Consider the following 14551-nt stretch of genomic DNA (forward strand, 5'->3'; position numbering starts at 1 on the left):
TTATCTTCGACAGTTGTGACACATCTGGCGGTTCCGTTAACGAATTTTATGAGATTAAATGATTAATTTACCTAAATAAATCAATTTTATGACAATATGTTACAGTATGTTACTGAAAAATTGGTAATTAGGAACAATTCAAATGGCACTTAATTAAAATAATTTTAATGCAGCATTTTAGAATTCAAATCGTGTTTAAAAAAGACTAAGGACTAAGGTTGGGATTTGACATAATTATGAGTTGAAATCTGACAAAAGGAAAATTTGAAAAAAAAAATGGGTAATATTAGGATAGTTTGAAACTATTATTATTTTCAAACATTTCTTAATAAAAAATTAATTTAAGTGCAGAATCAATTTAAATTTCAAATAGTGTTTTAAAAGGCTAACCTCTAAAATTGGTTAAGATTTGACAATGATTTGAGAGTTCAAAGGAAAAATTAAATATTCTTAAATAAAACAATTTAAATGCAGCATCAATTTATAAGTCAAATAATGTTTAAAAATATATTAATCATTAAAATTGGTTGAGATTTGGCAGTTGACTACACAGTTTCTTAATTTTAGATCAGATCAGATCCTCGACCTCAGAGATCAGACAATTTTCAACAATAAATGTATATTAAATTTAAATTGGCTTACCAGTTTATCCTTTTCTTTTCCTTTTCTGCTTTTTATCCAGACCTTTGGGTTTATCTATTTTGAGCCAATTTTTTCATCATGCTTTTCTTTACTCTTTGTTTTGTCCTTTTGTCTTTTTTTCTTTTTGATTTTTTCCTCCTTTAGTTTCTTCTTTTTTTGTGCAGTTTGTGGAGTTTAAGGTCATTTAAAGTTTTCGTTGGTGTTATCGTAATATCATCATAATTAGCTGACCCAACGAAATTCGATAGAAAATTGTGTTCAGCATCTGTCTTGGCAGCCGGAGCCGAGGATTCCGATGTTGCACCTGCCGCCAAACTTGTGACAGGCACTGTTTTTGAGGAGTATGCCAAGCCACTGTCCGACACATGATAAGGGTATTAGATCAGCGCCACCGCTTAAATTTATCATTTCCCATGAAATTTATATTAAATGATGACGATGTTGCTGGGTGAGATGCTGATGACGATGTATTGCTTTCAAGTTGGTTAATTTTAATCGGTTGCACACCCTTTGTTATCTTTTTCGGCGATGGTGAAGAGTTGTTAGTGATCATCGAATAGGGATGCTTTCGAATTGTTGCTGCAGGTTCATTGGTTGAATTATGCTTGATTTCTGGTGTTGCAAGATTCCGTCCACCAATTGGTTGTGCCTCTTTTAATTATTCCTACTGTATTGGATTCATCTTCGTTTGAATCATCTGAGACTTCAATTGGATCACCAAGATTTCCAGTACCAGCTGTGGTCTTCGTCTGTTTTACTGTTGTTTTGCTGCTGGTTGATTCCTGACTTTGCACAACCGATGCATCAACCGATGATAACCCCAATAATCCAACGCCAGCTCCCTGAATGTTGGGCAAATATTTCGATAAGACCGAAGAGTAACTGTTGTCCTTTCCCTTGAGTTCACCACTTTCACCAGATCCTTGCTGATCCGTCGACTTGAGCGACTTACTCCCTTCCATTTGTAAAGATGTCAATTTCATCGAATCGGGCACCAAAGGTGCCACATTGCAATAGCTTCGCTCCAAGTGAGATTCGGGCAGAGGTTGCACGGAGAGTCCACTTGATTTATTTTCTATAAATAAATAAAATAAAATAATTAAATTATTTTAAATTTAATTTTTGATTTTTATATTTCAAATTAGAGATAAACAGGTGTGTTCTACAAATATCTAAAAGCGCAAAAGCAACCTAAAAGTCATTGTCGGTGATCAGTAACCAAGCAAACAACACTTTCAAGCATGGAGTAATAATAAAAGTGGTACTGAAACCGGAAACGTAACCGAAATAAATTCTTGTTCAAGAAAATTTTGAAGCAGAATCAATTAAGGTAAGTGAAAATCGGTTAAGTGTTGGAAAAGTTATGACAATTTAACATTTTTTTAATAAGGATCAAGGGAAAGTATGAACAAATGGGCTGTATATGAAAAAATATATTTTCAAATTTCAAATTTTAAAAGTGAAAATACGAAAAGAAAAAAAATGGACAGTGGGGAAAGTACCGTTTACTGAATACTGAACCGAAAGGACAACCGAAATTATACCTTTACCGAAATAGTCCTGCAGTGTAAACGAACAGTTTTTTTACTAGTACAAAACTAGTTGGGGAAGGATGAACAACTGGTTACCTATGTAGTCCAAACCCATGTATTGAAGTCGTCCATTTAACAAAGGCTTGTCCTGGGCCTGCAACTAGTCGTTTCTCAACTAGATTCGGTTGCATGTATTATGGGCCTGAAGTAATTGCTTCTTAACTATATTAACAACTAGTTGCCAAAAGAGATGTGTGACACCTATTCCGTTTGTATCCAAATTTGTATTGGAACCGATATTTGGTTCGGTTTGATTCCTTGCTTTTAATGTCAACAAATTGTTGGGGTTGACAAAATGTCAAACTTATTAAATTAAATAAATTTTAAAATTGAATATAAATGCAGAAAAAAAATTTTAAATCTATTTTTTAATTAAATAAAGCATATTTTAAATTCTGGAAATTATAAATATATATTTGACAGTCGATTTTTGCGACTTACAAAATATATATAGGAACACTGAAATTCTTCAGATTTGTCGAAAGTACAACTTAAATGACGGTAAAATGATAACCCAACATTTGAATTCTTTTGTCAGGTTTAAAGAGTGGGATCTGCGATTTATTTTGGTATGTTTATTTATTACAATTTTTGGTTTTTAATTTTTTAAGTTTCATTTATAAAATGTTATGATTTTATTAAAATTATTAATGTAAAGGCATTTTTAATACCTTTGTTTAAAATTTAAAATTACCCTAGGTCAACTGTATTTAGTTGACATAAAATAAATTAATAAATAAATATTTATGGTATCGTTCTTACCTGTTTTCCCTGACGATTCAAATGTTGGTCTATATCCAATGGTTGAAGATTGTCCTGTTCAGGTAAGGATATATGAATGGATGAGGCATCATCTTGTTTGGACTTATATGTTTTTTGCCAAAGTTGGCAAGGCTTGTTGGCGAGAAGAGTGCCGATGGTATAAGGCCCGGCCGTGGGGAAAAGGCAATAGAGGAAGTCCTCCCAAGCCACCCATATAACCATGAACACCAACACCAATTATGGGCGGTGATGAATCTGGCATTCGTTTCATACCGATACCAGGCGATTTTGATGATGGTGAGATTTGATTGAAATTTCGATCAGAAGGTCCAGTAGATTCATTAATGAGTGATAGCTTTGTCTGAGATCTGAGTCTTATCTGAATCCATAAAGGAAACTTTTACTAATGTTCAGATCTAGTGCATTATCTGTAAGTTGATTACCGTCGGGTTCGAATTGATTATATTTGGTTTTAGCCTTTTTTCGTTCTTTCTTTTCCTTGACTCGTTTACATTTCAATTGTTGTTGCTGTGGGGCAACACCACCAGAAATTATCTCATTGTGGGATCCAACATCACCACCACAGATAGCCGCACCAAAGTTCATAGAGCTTGACAATGGATTAAATGGCTCGCCTTTGAGTTGATCGACGTGACTCAAGTTTAACGGTTCTGTAGGCACTGATGGTAAGACGGGAAATGGATGAACAAGTGTTAAATTCGGTGGATATGACGAGACGAGACCTGGATTTATTTTATTAGGTTTGACCTTCTTTGGTGTCATCTCAGTCGATCGGACAGAATTCTTGCCGCCTGGTTTACGACCACGTTTCTTCGGCCTTTGAAGATCAGTTAACATTTGGTTAGCTGACGATTGATTGATTGTTTGATCATTATCTTCAAATGCTGGTGTCATCGATATACTTGATGGCATTTGATTCATTTGTGTACAGATACTGATACATTATCGACGGCATTCAAGGCTGGAGCTGGCGTATTGTTGTCCCAGATGGTAGGCTTATCAATGGCGAAGCATTTCCAAACAAATTTGTCGCAATATTCAGTTGTCCCATTGGTGATGGGACCTTAGACGTCGACGTCGGCGTTGTCGTCGTTGTTGCCTTTGGCTTTGACAGTTTTTTGAAAATATTCAATTTATTGCGGTCCGGTTCGCTGGCTAGTTTGATCTCGTCCAAGACTCATTTGGCGTTGCCTTTACATCTGGCGAGAATTCTCTTTCTTTTCGATAATCGTTGATGGAACAAGAGACGGACTGCCAAATGTATAATTATTAGCTACTCCAACTAATGGAGTCGCAACGGAACTGCAACTGGTTGAAGGACATTTGTCATTGAACCAATGGGAGCCAATGGAATGGTTTGAGTGAGACCAAATGCAGCAAATCCTTCAGCACCAGTGGACTTGGTCATCGTTTGCAACTGACTCTGCTGTTGCTGCTGTTGTTTTGACTCTTTAGTTGCTTTTGTCGCTGCTTTGTTTGCTTTTTTAATCAGTTTCTCGAGTTGCGCCCGCTCCGTTGACTTGTCCGGCAATGACGACAACATTCCGCGATTTAGATTCTTCATGGATTTCTTAAGATTCAACATGTTGTTGCTTCCCTTACTGCTGCCGTCGCTATCTGCCTGATTTTGACATTTTTTGGAACATTCTCAGTGCTTTGCGGTGTGCTTTCTCTTGAGCTTTACTAGCATTCAGATCCGTGCTATGTTCACTTTGAAATCCACCAATTAAATGCTTCTTTTACTCTTCTTTGTAGGTTTACTTTGGCTAGGAGTGTCCCAACTGGACTACTTGCTTCCAAAACATTATTCATCTCATTCTTAAACTTGAGGTGGATATTTCATTAAATGAACGTTGCTCGCTTGTCCGTGTCTTGGTCTCCAAAGACAAAGATACTCTTGTTGCTGCATTTGGTGAGTCCACTAAGAACGCTTCAGTGGGCAATGGGATCTCGGGTTCCGTATTGTAGGTGGCGGTGATGCAGGCGGTGCATCGAGTCCTTTCCATTTTTCTGCGAATATTTATTTTCATTTATTACAGCTCAAGAAATGATTAAATCAAATATGTTGCTTAAATCGGTACTTCAAACGAGTTCGGAATATTTTTAAGGAATTAAAAAAACAAAGAAAACAAAACTAAGAATTATATTTTAGAAAACCAAGATAGGAAAGAAAAGAAAAGGAATCTTAAATTAGGAAATCGAGCAAAGAAATATATAAATTTTGGTATTTCTTTATATTTATCATCCCAATATTTTATTTAAATATTTATTTCCTAACAGAAATGAGAATTTTGATTTCCGAATTTAATGTTTTCTACTTTTGTTTCCCAATTTTTACTATCAAATTTTCGTATAATTTTTTGTACATAATATTTAATTTAATTATTTATATCAAGGCTGCAAACCGGTTTTGAAACCGTAAAACCGGTTGGGTTCGGGTTTTAAGTAGCCTGAACCGGATCATAAACCGAACCCTTGAAATTATTTACTTTGTGAACCCGAACCTAAACCGAACCGCTTTCTAAAATATAAGGTTCGGTTCGTACAAAACTAATTACATAAATTATATGGTTTTCTAATATTACGCATTTATTTGAGACTTTAGATTGAATAAAGTCATATTTAAATATTCAAATAAATTTAAATTATCATCAAAATTTGATTTCTTTTAAAAAAAATTTATTTAGTTTTAAATGTATAAAATTGAACCAAGGTTCGAACCCAAACCTTGGGTTCAGGGGTAAATAAACCAATTAAACCGAACCAATGTCTTGCTCTATGGTTCGAACCGCCGAACCGAACCTTTAAAATTTTTTTGAGGTTTGCAGCCTTAATTTATATATTTATTATTTGTAATACACGTATTTTTCGAAATTCGTATGGGGAATTGCTTAAATCAATCATGATAACTATTGTTTGCAACTACAGTTTCAAGAATCGCTTACCAATAATATCTGGTACGAAAGCTTCAGGCAGTTTTCCCTCTATAGCCGGCGAGATGAATCCTCCAGTTGTCATGACAACGCTACTGATTTCCCGTACCGCATGTCCATCGGGATCGGCGACGTGATCTCTGGACGTTGTGCTCAATGACAAGGGTTTTATGCTGTCGCCGTAATCGGTCATTACATCTTCACTCTTATGACCATAAGTATTATGAGCAGCCTCCAAGCCAGATGGAACCTGATCGTTGCTCAGATCCGATTGGTTAGCGCCTCTGGCAGTCGAGTTGGCCGCATCCGTGTCTGTGGGTAGAATTGGTGGCAGGTATTCGAAGATGTGAACTGGTCGCGTTAGAGTTTCGGCACTGCCGGGTTTAAGGAAATTCAAATTCGAGTTTCTCTTCACTGGATATTCGGGAACTTCTCTGACGAAGGGAACTGGCTCAACATTTCCAATATAGTTGAGTAATTCGTGGACATCCGTGCTTAGATTCTTCAGGCTCAGCTGAACATCCTTTAGATTGGGCTCAACGCGATTTGCTGTTTGTGGTAATATCAGATACAAACATACAGTTAGTCAAGCAATTGTTTTGACAAGCTAAAATTAATGCAACTTTATTCGATTAATATGTAATTTGTCCGCATTAACTGACTGAGCATTGTACAGGCCAAAACGACCAACACTACTTCGTACTGGTGTTTAAATGTTGCCGTAACTTTAAACTGATCCTTGGTGGTCGAAGCCTGTGGCTTCTTAGGCATCTGCAACTTCTGCGTCATCATCATCTTCCTAGGGTGGCGTCTTAGGTATCGTCATCATCATCTTCCCATGAGGAAATGAAAAATGTAGGCCGTAAGCAAAAACTTTTTTAAAAAAGTCGCGCGAATACGTTGTGACTCCGCAAGAAGTCTAACAACACACTTTTACTGAGTCTAAGAAACTCTCTCGCACTAACATCACAACCTGTGCACGACATTTTATCAAAATTAAAGCTTTCTGCACGATTCCGTTATATATAGTGTTGGAAAACGGCTATAAATCGGCGCGTCAAAATTGGGTAACTTACCCAAATTCGCTTACAAAATTAGTATTGGTAAACGGACCAAGTAGTGACAAATTGCACAATACAACCATGCAAAATATAATTTTGTATAAAATTTAAAAGATTTTAAAAAATAAACCAAGTGAGTCCCCAATCTAATTTTACTGATAAATTCGACTGTAGCCGGACCTTACCAGCGAGCGATGCTAGCAGGAGCGGAGCCCCTTGATTAAATGTGCATTTTATAATTGACAAAAAAACTGACATCGTTGACTGTAAATATCGGAAAGTCAAACCAAAACTGTAGACATGTATAAAGTAAGAACATATGTAAATATTATACATATGTATATGTGAACATGATGTACATTTGTAAATAACAACACACATGTACGTATGTATATATAAATATAAGTATTTACCGTGTTCGGCTTGACTGTGAAGATCGCGAGCCAATTCCTGTATAAACCTCAGCAAAATGTCTTCTAGCAATTCCAAAGGCGCACTTTGAGTATTGCTATATCCAATAGTTTGAGCTATTTGAGCTATAACAACGCGTAATATTTCCGAAGAATATATTTCAGCCATTATTGACGACTTTGAAGTTTTAATTGCATATGTTTTCTTTTACATTTGTGGCTATTTCTGAGACTGAACAACAATGTATCGAAAATCGCACTATCGCTGCGCTAGCACAATCTATCGATAGTTGTCAATGCTAACGACCATCGATACATTTTGCATTTGCTTTAGCCAAATAGAGAAAAGAAAAATATTTTGGAAAATTAATGTTAGTAAGTTGTGTATTTTAATATATATTTAACATATCAATAAACAACAATAAAAAATAATGTCAGAAGAAACTTTAACGATAATTCGAAGTGCAACTATTTTTAGTTCAGCTTGCTGAGCAAGTGAATTTGTTTATTTTAATGCAGCATTCATTTAAACTTGTTCGGAACGAATGTACGAATGTTCTTGGTTCATTTACTCATTTTAATAAACCGTTCATTTGAACTTATTCAGAGCAGAATGTACAAATGTTCCCGGCATAAAATGTTCGAAGTTGGAGGCCACAACAATTGTCAATTGTAAACATAGCTATATTACGTGCATTGTTTATTTAGTTTCAGTTTATCGGAGAACGTCTCATCTTTGTTGTCTTTCTCTTAGTATGCGTCTCACATTTGGCTATGCTACTTAATAAAGCAAATTGAAAAATGCTTATCAACAAAAGTAACTGATAAGTATTTATTACTACAGACATACAAATTGAATTAAAGATACTAAAAATAAATATGTAAGTTGCACGGCTTTTGCAAAACATATTATGAGTGAAAGTATAATATTTACGAGTGAAGTCATGACTCCAAATACACACAATGTGATTCTGTAATAAGGTTTGTACTAATTGTATTTTAGACTAAATTGTTATACACGTAATTGTTATATGTTTATGTACAGTATGTTAAGTAATTGGTTTGACAAGGAAAACAATTCAAATAGTTTAGACAAATTATTATACGCGTATTTATGTACAATATATTAAGTAATTGGATTGACAAGGAACACAATTCTAACAGAGTTAATTTTCTGCTAGTCTCTTTTTTTACTTGTATAGAAAGTGAGTAAAATAGCACAAAATCGTGCTTATATTTTTGGCATTTCAAATCCGCGGATATTTTTCTTTGTCAAAAGAATTACTTGACATACTGTGTTCATCTTTCATAACAACGGGTTAAAACCAAAACTTTCCCATCGAGCAGTTGATCTAATAAAACACCTTTAAATACTTATTCATATTTAATTTACTTCGAGATGTTAAAATGCAATGTAGCAAACAGTATCTAAATACAGTCTGTCAAGTAATTTTCTGGACAAAGAATATTCTTAATATTGATTTTTTATTTTTTATTTTTAATGTTAAGTCCAATTTAATATACATTTTTCTTCAGTTACTGTAATGTAATTAAAAAATAAACAATTTCTCAATGTTTTCTTTTAATAATGAACTGTGTGCATTATTTTCTTTAATTCAGTATCGAGTAGACCAAAAAACGATCTCCATATAAAAAAAACGGCAGAAAAAAAATAGCAGAAATTGTTGGTCTACTTTATTCTAATATTCTAAATATGAATATACTTTTTTGGTTTTGCGCTTCTTCTTATTATTAGGTGTACATTGCTAATTTGGAGTTCAACTTGAATATAAAAAAAATAATAAAAATTAGCAGCTTACACCCACGCGAGTACCTGCTAATAGATTCAAATAAAACTGTAAGGCTTAACAAATTATTTATATGAACACACAGACATATACATATGTATATGTTTATTGCATTGTTTTGTATCTTTGATGAAGTTTTATTTTGTTTATCATTTAAACATTTTATTCAAGACTCCACATGAAGACTAGACAAGATGTAAATATGAAATTTTTCTGTATTTAAAATTTTGTACTCTCGTTTCTGGAACACCCAAGTATATTCTTTTTATTATTCATAACAAAAAAAAATTGTTGGACAGTCATTTTGTTTGGAGCTTTGTTTTCTTTAAATGTGAAATTTCGATTAGTTCATTTGGAAACACTATTTTTAAGATATTCTAAAAGTGAAGCTTTTCGGAAAAATGCTGCTAAATTTGTATCCTTCTAATTTTGCCACAGTTTTTGTTTTATATGTAGTTGAACTGGATTTTTCCTGTCCTGAGTATTTTTAGTTTTATCAAAAAAAACTTTCAATACTTTAATTGCAATCATTTAAAAGCTAATTTTGTTTATTAACTGCATTTGTTTATAAACTCAACTTATAATGTACTTTTCAGATCCTAACTACTTGCACGATTTTCGAATTTTATTTTTTTTTAATTAAACAATTACGGATGGAAATAATAATGGAGAAATTAAAAGGAAATCGTCACTCCTGCGGAAGCTATTTTGTTGATCACTGTAACTGTGAACTCGTTCCTGGCAAAGTGGATAATTTGAAATTGAATGAGCTAAATGCTTTGTGTCCACAATACTTGCATTCAAATAAAATCACAAAAGGGAATATTTATTCACAAAATTCTCAAGATTCTCATTGCTCTAAATCAGATGGAAATTGCGATAAATTCCAACGATATGCTCTCAAGACGCCAACTACAACTCGAAGAGAGTTAAGATCTTTCTCGCATCCTGCTATCAATTTTATTTTTACTCGTGCAAATCGGCAGGGAACTGAAGCCGAAAGAAACACATTGTACCATCGGGTACCGAATCAATTACATACCAAAATTGACCTTGATCAGTCGATAAAGGAATCGAATGTTCAAAGAGGAAGCATTGATAAAGCTGAACAATTTTTCATCAGAGAGTGGAATTTTGGGACCCACTAATTTTAGTACTTCACGTGATTTGATTAGGAAAACATCGAGAATTCATCTTGATTTGAGTTTGAAAAGTAAAGTAAGTGTAACACCTTTTTCATCATTATATTTGGATAAATATTTAATTTAATTTTTTGATTTATATCTTTAGATACGTAAAACATCTTTATGCCTACTATCAAGGACTTTTGGAGAAATGTGCCCACCAAGTACATCACCTACACCTAAAATAACTTTTGAAGATTCAAATGAGTTAATAATAAGAAATATCAAAGGCAAGTTAATAGCATAAAAGGAATAATCGAAACTGGCGAGACAAAAATTATAATGCTGCGTGCTGAAGTCAACAAAATAAAAGTAAGCATTATTATTTGTATATTTTGTAGAAGAATAATTATTGTTTTTTTAACTTCTTTTTTGAAGAGTGCTGCAGAAATTGATGTACGCAAATTTGCAAAACAAAATGAAATTGCCTTTGGAGAATCCCAATCTGTGTCTTTTGCCAAGAAGAACCCGGATATTCGCAAGCCTTGCTACACATTCAACCACATACATCGATAATATAGGTTTTATTGAGGGTATTATCAATATGATGACTGTACAGTGTACACTTTGGTCCAAAATTAAAAAATACGACACATGTCAAGACTAAAGCTACATTTTTCCATAATATTTTGTTGATTAAATAGTCTTTTCATCTTTCTTAGATCACGAAGAATTTTAAGAGCTAGAGCTCTCAGATTTGGTGACAATTGAAATGGAAAATAAATTAAAAATAAATCTTGCAGTCAAGTAGTCTCAATAAAGTTTGCGTTGAGATTCCATTGAAGAGTTTTATTGCCATAGAATTTCACTGGTGACAGATAACAATTGGAGAACAAGTAGCTACATTTGTGGGTAAAATTAACTTTACTCTTTATTAAGGTTTTATTTCTTCTAATTATAATTTGCAATATTCGAATATTTACAATAACCCATATGTGTGGTTATTTCATTTAAATTGTATTGAAGTCTATCGATAAGAACCTACATTTGAAATGAAATCTTCCGTTAACTTATTTTCCAGAGAAAAACCATTTTTATTATTTGTATTTAAATATACTAGTCTCTTACGTATTCGTACCACAGTATTTATTTAAATATTATCATTTTTAAGTTGATAACGTTGGGATGAATGCAACATTTATTCATTGAATACTTTTTGATTACGAATACGAATAAGAGTGCATTGCTAATCCAGTTTATTCACACTAATGTTATAAATTATATAATTAAATTATTGACACAAGTTACATAAGTGGTTTTGGGTAACTCAATATTCGAATTAAAGGTTTTGTAGAAAGCGAATCTTGAAATGGAAATGAAATGAAACGATTGATAACAGGTCATGTCATATGAAGCTTTGTATCACTTTTAAAATTAACTAACTATAACTTTGTATTGCTGGTGTTTTTTGTGGATTTTATAAATATACAATAATTTATAATATCTATGCAGTAGATATCGCATGAATATGTACGTGTATAGCTAAGAGCTTCTTCAGCATATTCATTTCATAATCAAATTCTAAGCATACACGTAGTCTAAATTTACTTTTTAGTTAAGACACCAGTACTGGCTAAGTTGCAGGATCATGAACTTTTCCATTTTTATATATTTATGTTCAGATTCTATAGAAGCCCCGTTTCATATAATTCCAAATCAATTGAATATCTATGTGTATATTCTCGTGGATACGGGTTAATTCCATTTATGTATTTATTTCTATGACTATTCGATTCATTACTATGACATGAGACTATTGCTTTTAAATTTATAAGCTGCTTTTTTTTTTTGTTTTTTTTTTTTAAATTATTCTATATTATGTCTGTATCGACGTAATCGTGCACTATTCTCAATTTTGGGATCACCGGCGGTGGCGAAATATCATTTCGCAATGGAGTCTCATTTGTATTTTGATTCCATGCTGCAGCTGATGGTTCGGCTTTATATGAAACTGACCCAAATCCGTAATGTCTTCACCTAATCCCTTGCCAGCCTTATCTTCACTGTTATCAGTTGACTGATCATCAAAATTGCCCAGCATTGATGTTGGAACGCCGCGAGAACTGTAATTTGTAACTGTAAATTAATATTAATTGAATATACTATTTAATTCTGTCTCATACCTGCTGGAAGCCCGACACCGTGGACGTTGAAATCTTAGATTTAATTGCGTCGGATCTGTTACATACTTTCCTTCAGAAGACTCTCGACGGCGTCGTAATCCTACATTTAATATTCAAAAAATACACATTATTTATGAAGAAATTGTAGTAGTATGGAAATCGTGTGAAATAATTGAAATTAATTAAATTGGCTTAGGAATACATAACTAGAGAAAATGTGCGGTTCAAGGATGCAAACTTAGCTTCAAGGATTTGGAATGTAATTGCTTTCACAAAGGAAAAATTCACAAACCCAATAATTTAAATAAAAAGCAAGGGTAAACAACAAAATATGACTTTGACTAAAGCAGGATCGCATAAAATATTTATTTGAATTATTTAAGCTAATCATCACTTTTCAATTAAAGTTTGAAATATTAATAAATCATGTTTAAATTTTAATTTAAATATCATAAAATAACTCTCATTTTCAATTTTAAAATAATAAATAAATAATAATTAATTGTTTGTAATAACAAATTAGAATAACTTTTAAACACAAAAATTGAATGTAAAAATATTCTGTACCAATTCAAAAATATTCAAAATATTCAATAACTTAACACATCACATGTTACCATAGTTAAAATGTAAAATGAACTTTCATTTTTAATATTTAAAATAATAATTGAAAATATGGTTTAATTTGAAGATAAAAATTTAAATATAATAATTATTATTTATTATTATTATTTAAGCTTATTTAATTATATAAAAATAATATTTTAAATAATATAAAATAAATAATTTGTGTATCTTAGCTTTTTAAATAACAGATTGTAATCGTTACGGTCCCTGTTAAAAGTCACAAGAATTTATCATATTTAAATGAAGCTCTTAAGTTCGATTCTTTGAAAAAGTTGCAGTTTTTTGTTTAAAAATTTGATTGCCTTAAAGTATAAAAGAGAACCATTGGGAAATTATTATTATTTTTATTAAATTAAACCAAGTCTTAAATAATGATTTCAATTTTTATAAAACCAATTAATTACAACTCCTGTAAAATTCCCTTATCATACGATCTTGAAGCGCCCCTATTTCCCTGTTTCCCTATTCGATGGGAGATTTTCTAAAATTGTTAATTGTTGTTGTGCGCGATCAATGAAATGATCGCTTAGGAACTACAAGCATGCATGAACAGAACAAACCTGGTGTTAAATCCGTAATATTAGGAATATTTTGTAAACCAGTAACATAATGGAGGACTATCATTTGGGTCCAGAATGGATGTCTGTTTCTGTGTCTGTGTCTCGTTGGGTGAATTCTGAAGATCATGTGCTCCAATTGACCCAGGTGCTGGTACATTGTTGGTAGTGACGACACCCGCCCAAGAAGCACATTTTGACTGACGCAAATTTGATGTTAGTACAGGAATCTTACTAGGCGTTGACAATGATGATATATCGCATCCAGGAGCAGGAGCAGATGCAGCAGCAGCAGCAGAAGCAGCAGCTATATTTGATATTCCATCTCGATTAGTGGTAGAAGTTACCTGGCTGCCACTGCCACTGCCATTGATATTGATATTGCCATTTAGCTTGACCTTGATCCCTTCAACGGAATTAATGCTGCAGGAGCTGATCTCATTGGGAGTTCCTGGTGTCTCTTTTTGCTGGCTCATAAGTGGACTACAATTGGTAATTGCTGTTGCAGTTTTGATTAAACTTGTTGTCGAAGAGCTGACTAGTTTAGCTTTTGCCGATTCTATTATGTCATCACAGTTAATGGGCTCCTTATCACTTGGTTGACCTGCACCTTGCGTATCACCCGCAGCTCCTACCCTATTCGATATTGAGTTTTAACAGTAGCTGCTAAGGCATCATAGTAGACAGACTCGTCCAGATGTGAGTTTTCTGCAAAACATCATATCATTCATACAAATAATAATTGTTAAAATTAATCAATTATTTGAAATGTATGTAAATTATCATATCAATATAGTTTTCTTAAGTTAAATTGTATGTTGTATGTAAGAT

The 14551-nt window shown here is 33.0% G+C and overlaps 2 protein-coding genes and 1 long non-coding RNA gene across 4 annotated transcripts; 1 reads left to right on the forward strand and 2 right to left on the reverse strand.

Moving 5' to 3' along the window:
• Positions 1 to 1241: 1241 nt before the first annotated feature.
• On the reverse strand, positions 1242 to 7667 carry LOC117785183 (transcription initiation factor TFIID subunit 3-like). Its single transcript, XM_034623131.1, is given in 8 exon segments — positions 1242 to 1717; positions 2997 to 3050; positions 3999 to 4193; positions 4353 to 4645; positions 4647 to 4742; positions 4940 to 5027; positions 5963 to 6499; positions 7425 to 7667. Coding segments are annotated over 8 exon segments (1905 nt in total). The 5' UTR covers positions 7591 to 7667.
• A 564-nt stretch (positions 7668 to 8231) lies between these two features.
• LOC117789245 lies at positions 8232 to 9974 on the forward strand. Of its 2 annotated transcripts, none has more exons than XR_004617850.1 (2): positions 8232 to 8302; positions 9826 to 9974. It is a non-coding gene; the product is annotated as an uncharacterized LOC117789245 (long non-coding RNA). The 2 variants fall into 2 exon arrangements; XR_004617873.1 differs by lacking the exon at positions 8232 to 8302 and adding an exon at positions 8317 to 8402.
• A 2300-nt stretch (positions 9975 to 12274) lies between these two features.
• LOC117785273 lies at positions 12275 to 14351 on the reverse strand. Its single transcript, XM_034623248.1, has 3 exons — positions 13956 to 14351; positions 12537 to 12636; positions 12275 to 12476 (listed from the first exon to the last, which is right to left on the reverse strand). Exons 1-3 carry the CDS (start codon positions 14194 to 14196, stop codon positions 12275 to 12277), a joined length of 543 nt encoding a protein of 180 aa, XP_034479139.1. The 5' UTR covers positions 14197 to 14351.
• Positions 14352 to 14551: the final 200 nt, after the last annotated feature.

The sequence above is a fragment of the Drosophila innubila genome, chromosome 4 (genome assembly GCF_004354385.1).
Source record: "Drosophila innubila isolate TH190305 chromosome 4, UK_Dinn_1.0, whole genome shotgun sequence".
NCBI lineage: Eukaryota > Metazoa > Arthropoda > Insecta > Diptera > Drosophilidae > Drosophila > Drosophila innubila.

Excerpts from the sequence above, each read along its gene's own strand:
- LOC117785273 (XM_034623248.1), bottom strand. The coding sequence starts at position 14,196 with ATGAGCCAGCAAAAAGAGACACCAGGAACTCCCAATGAGATCAGCTCC. Across the intron at positions 12,637-13,955 it reads ATCATCATTGTCAACGCCTA|GATTACGACGCCGTCGAGAG; the intron begins GTAAGATTCCTG and ends TATTAAATGTAG. Across the intron at positions 12,477-12,536 it reads CGGTGTCGGGCTTCCAGCAG|TTCTCGCGGCGTTCCAACAT; the intron begins GTATGAGACAGA and ends TACAAATTACAG.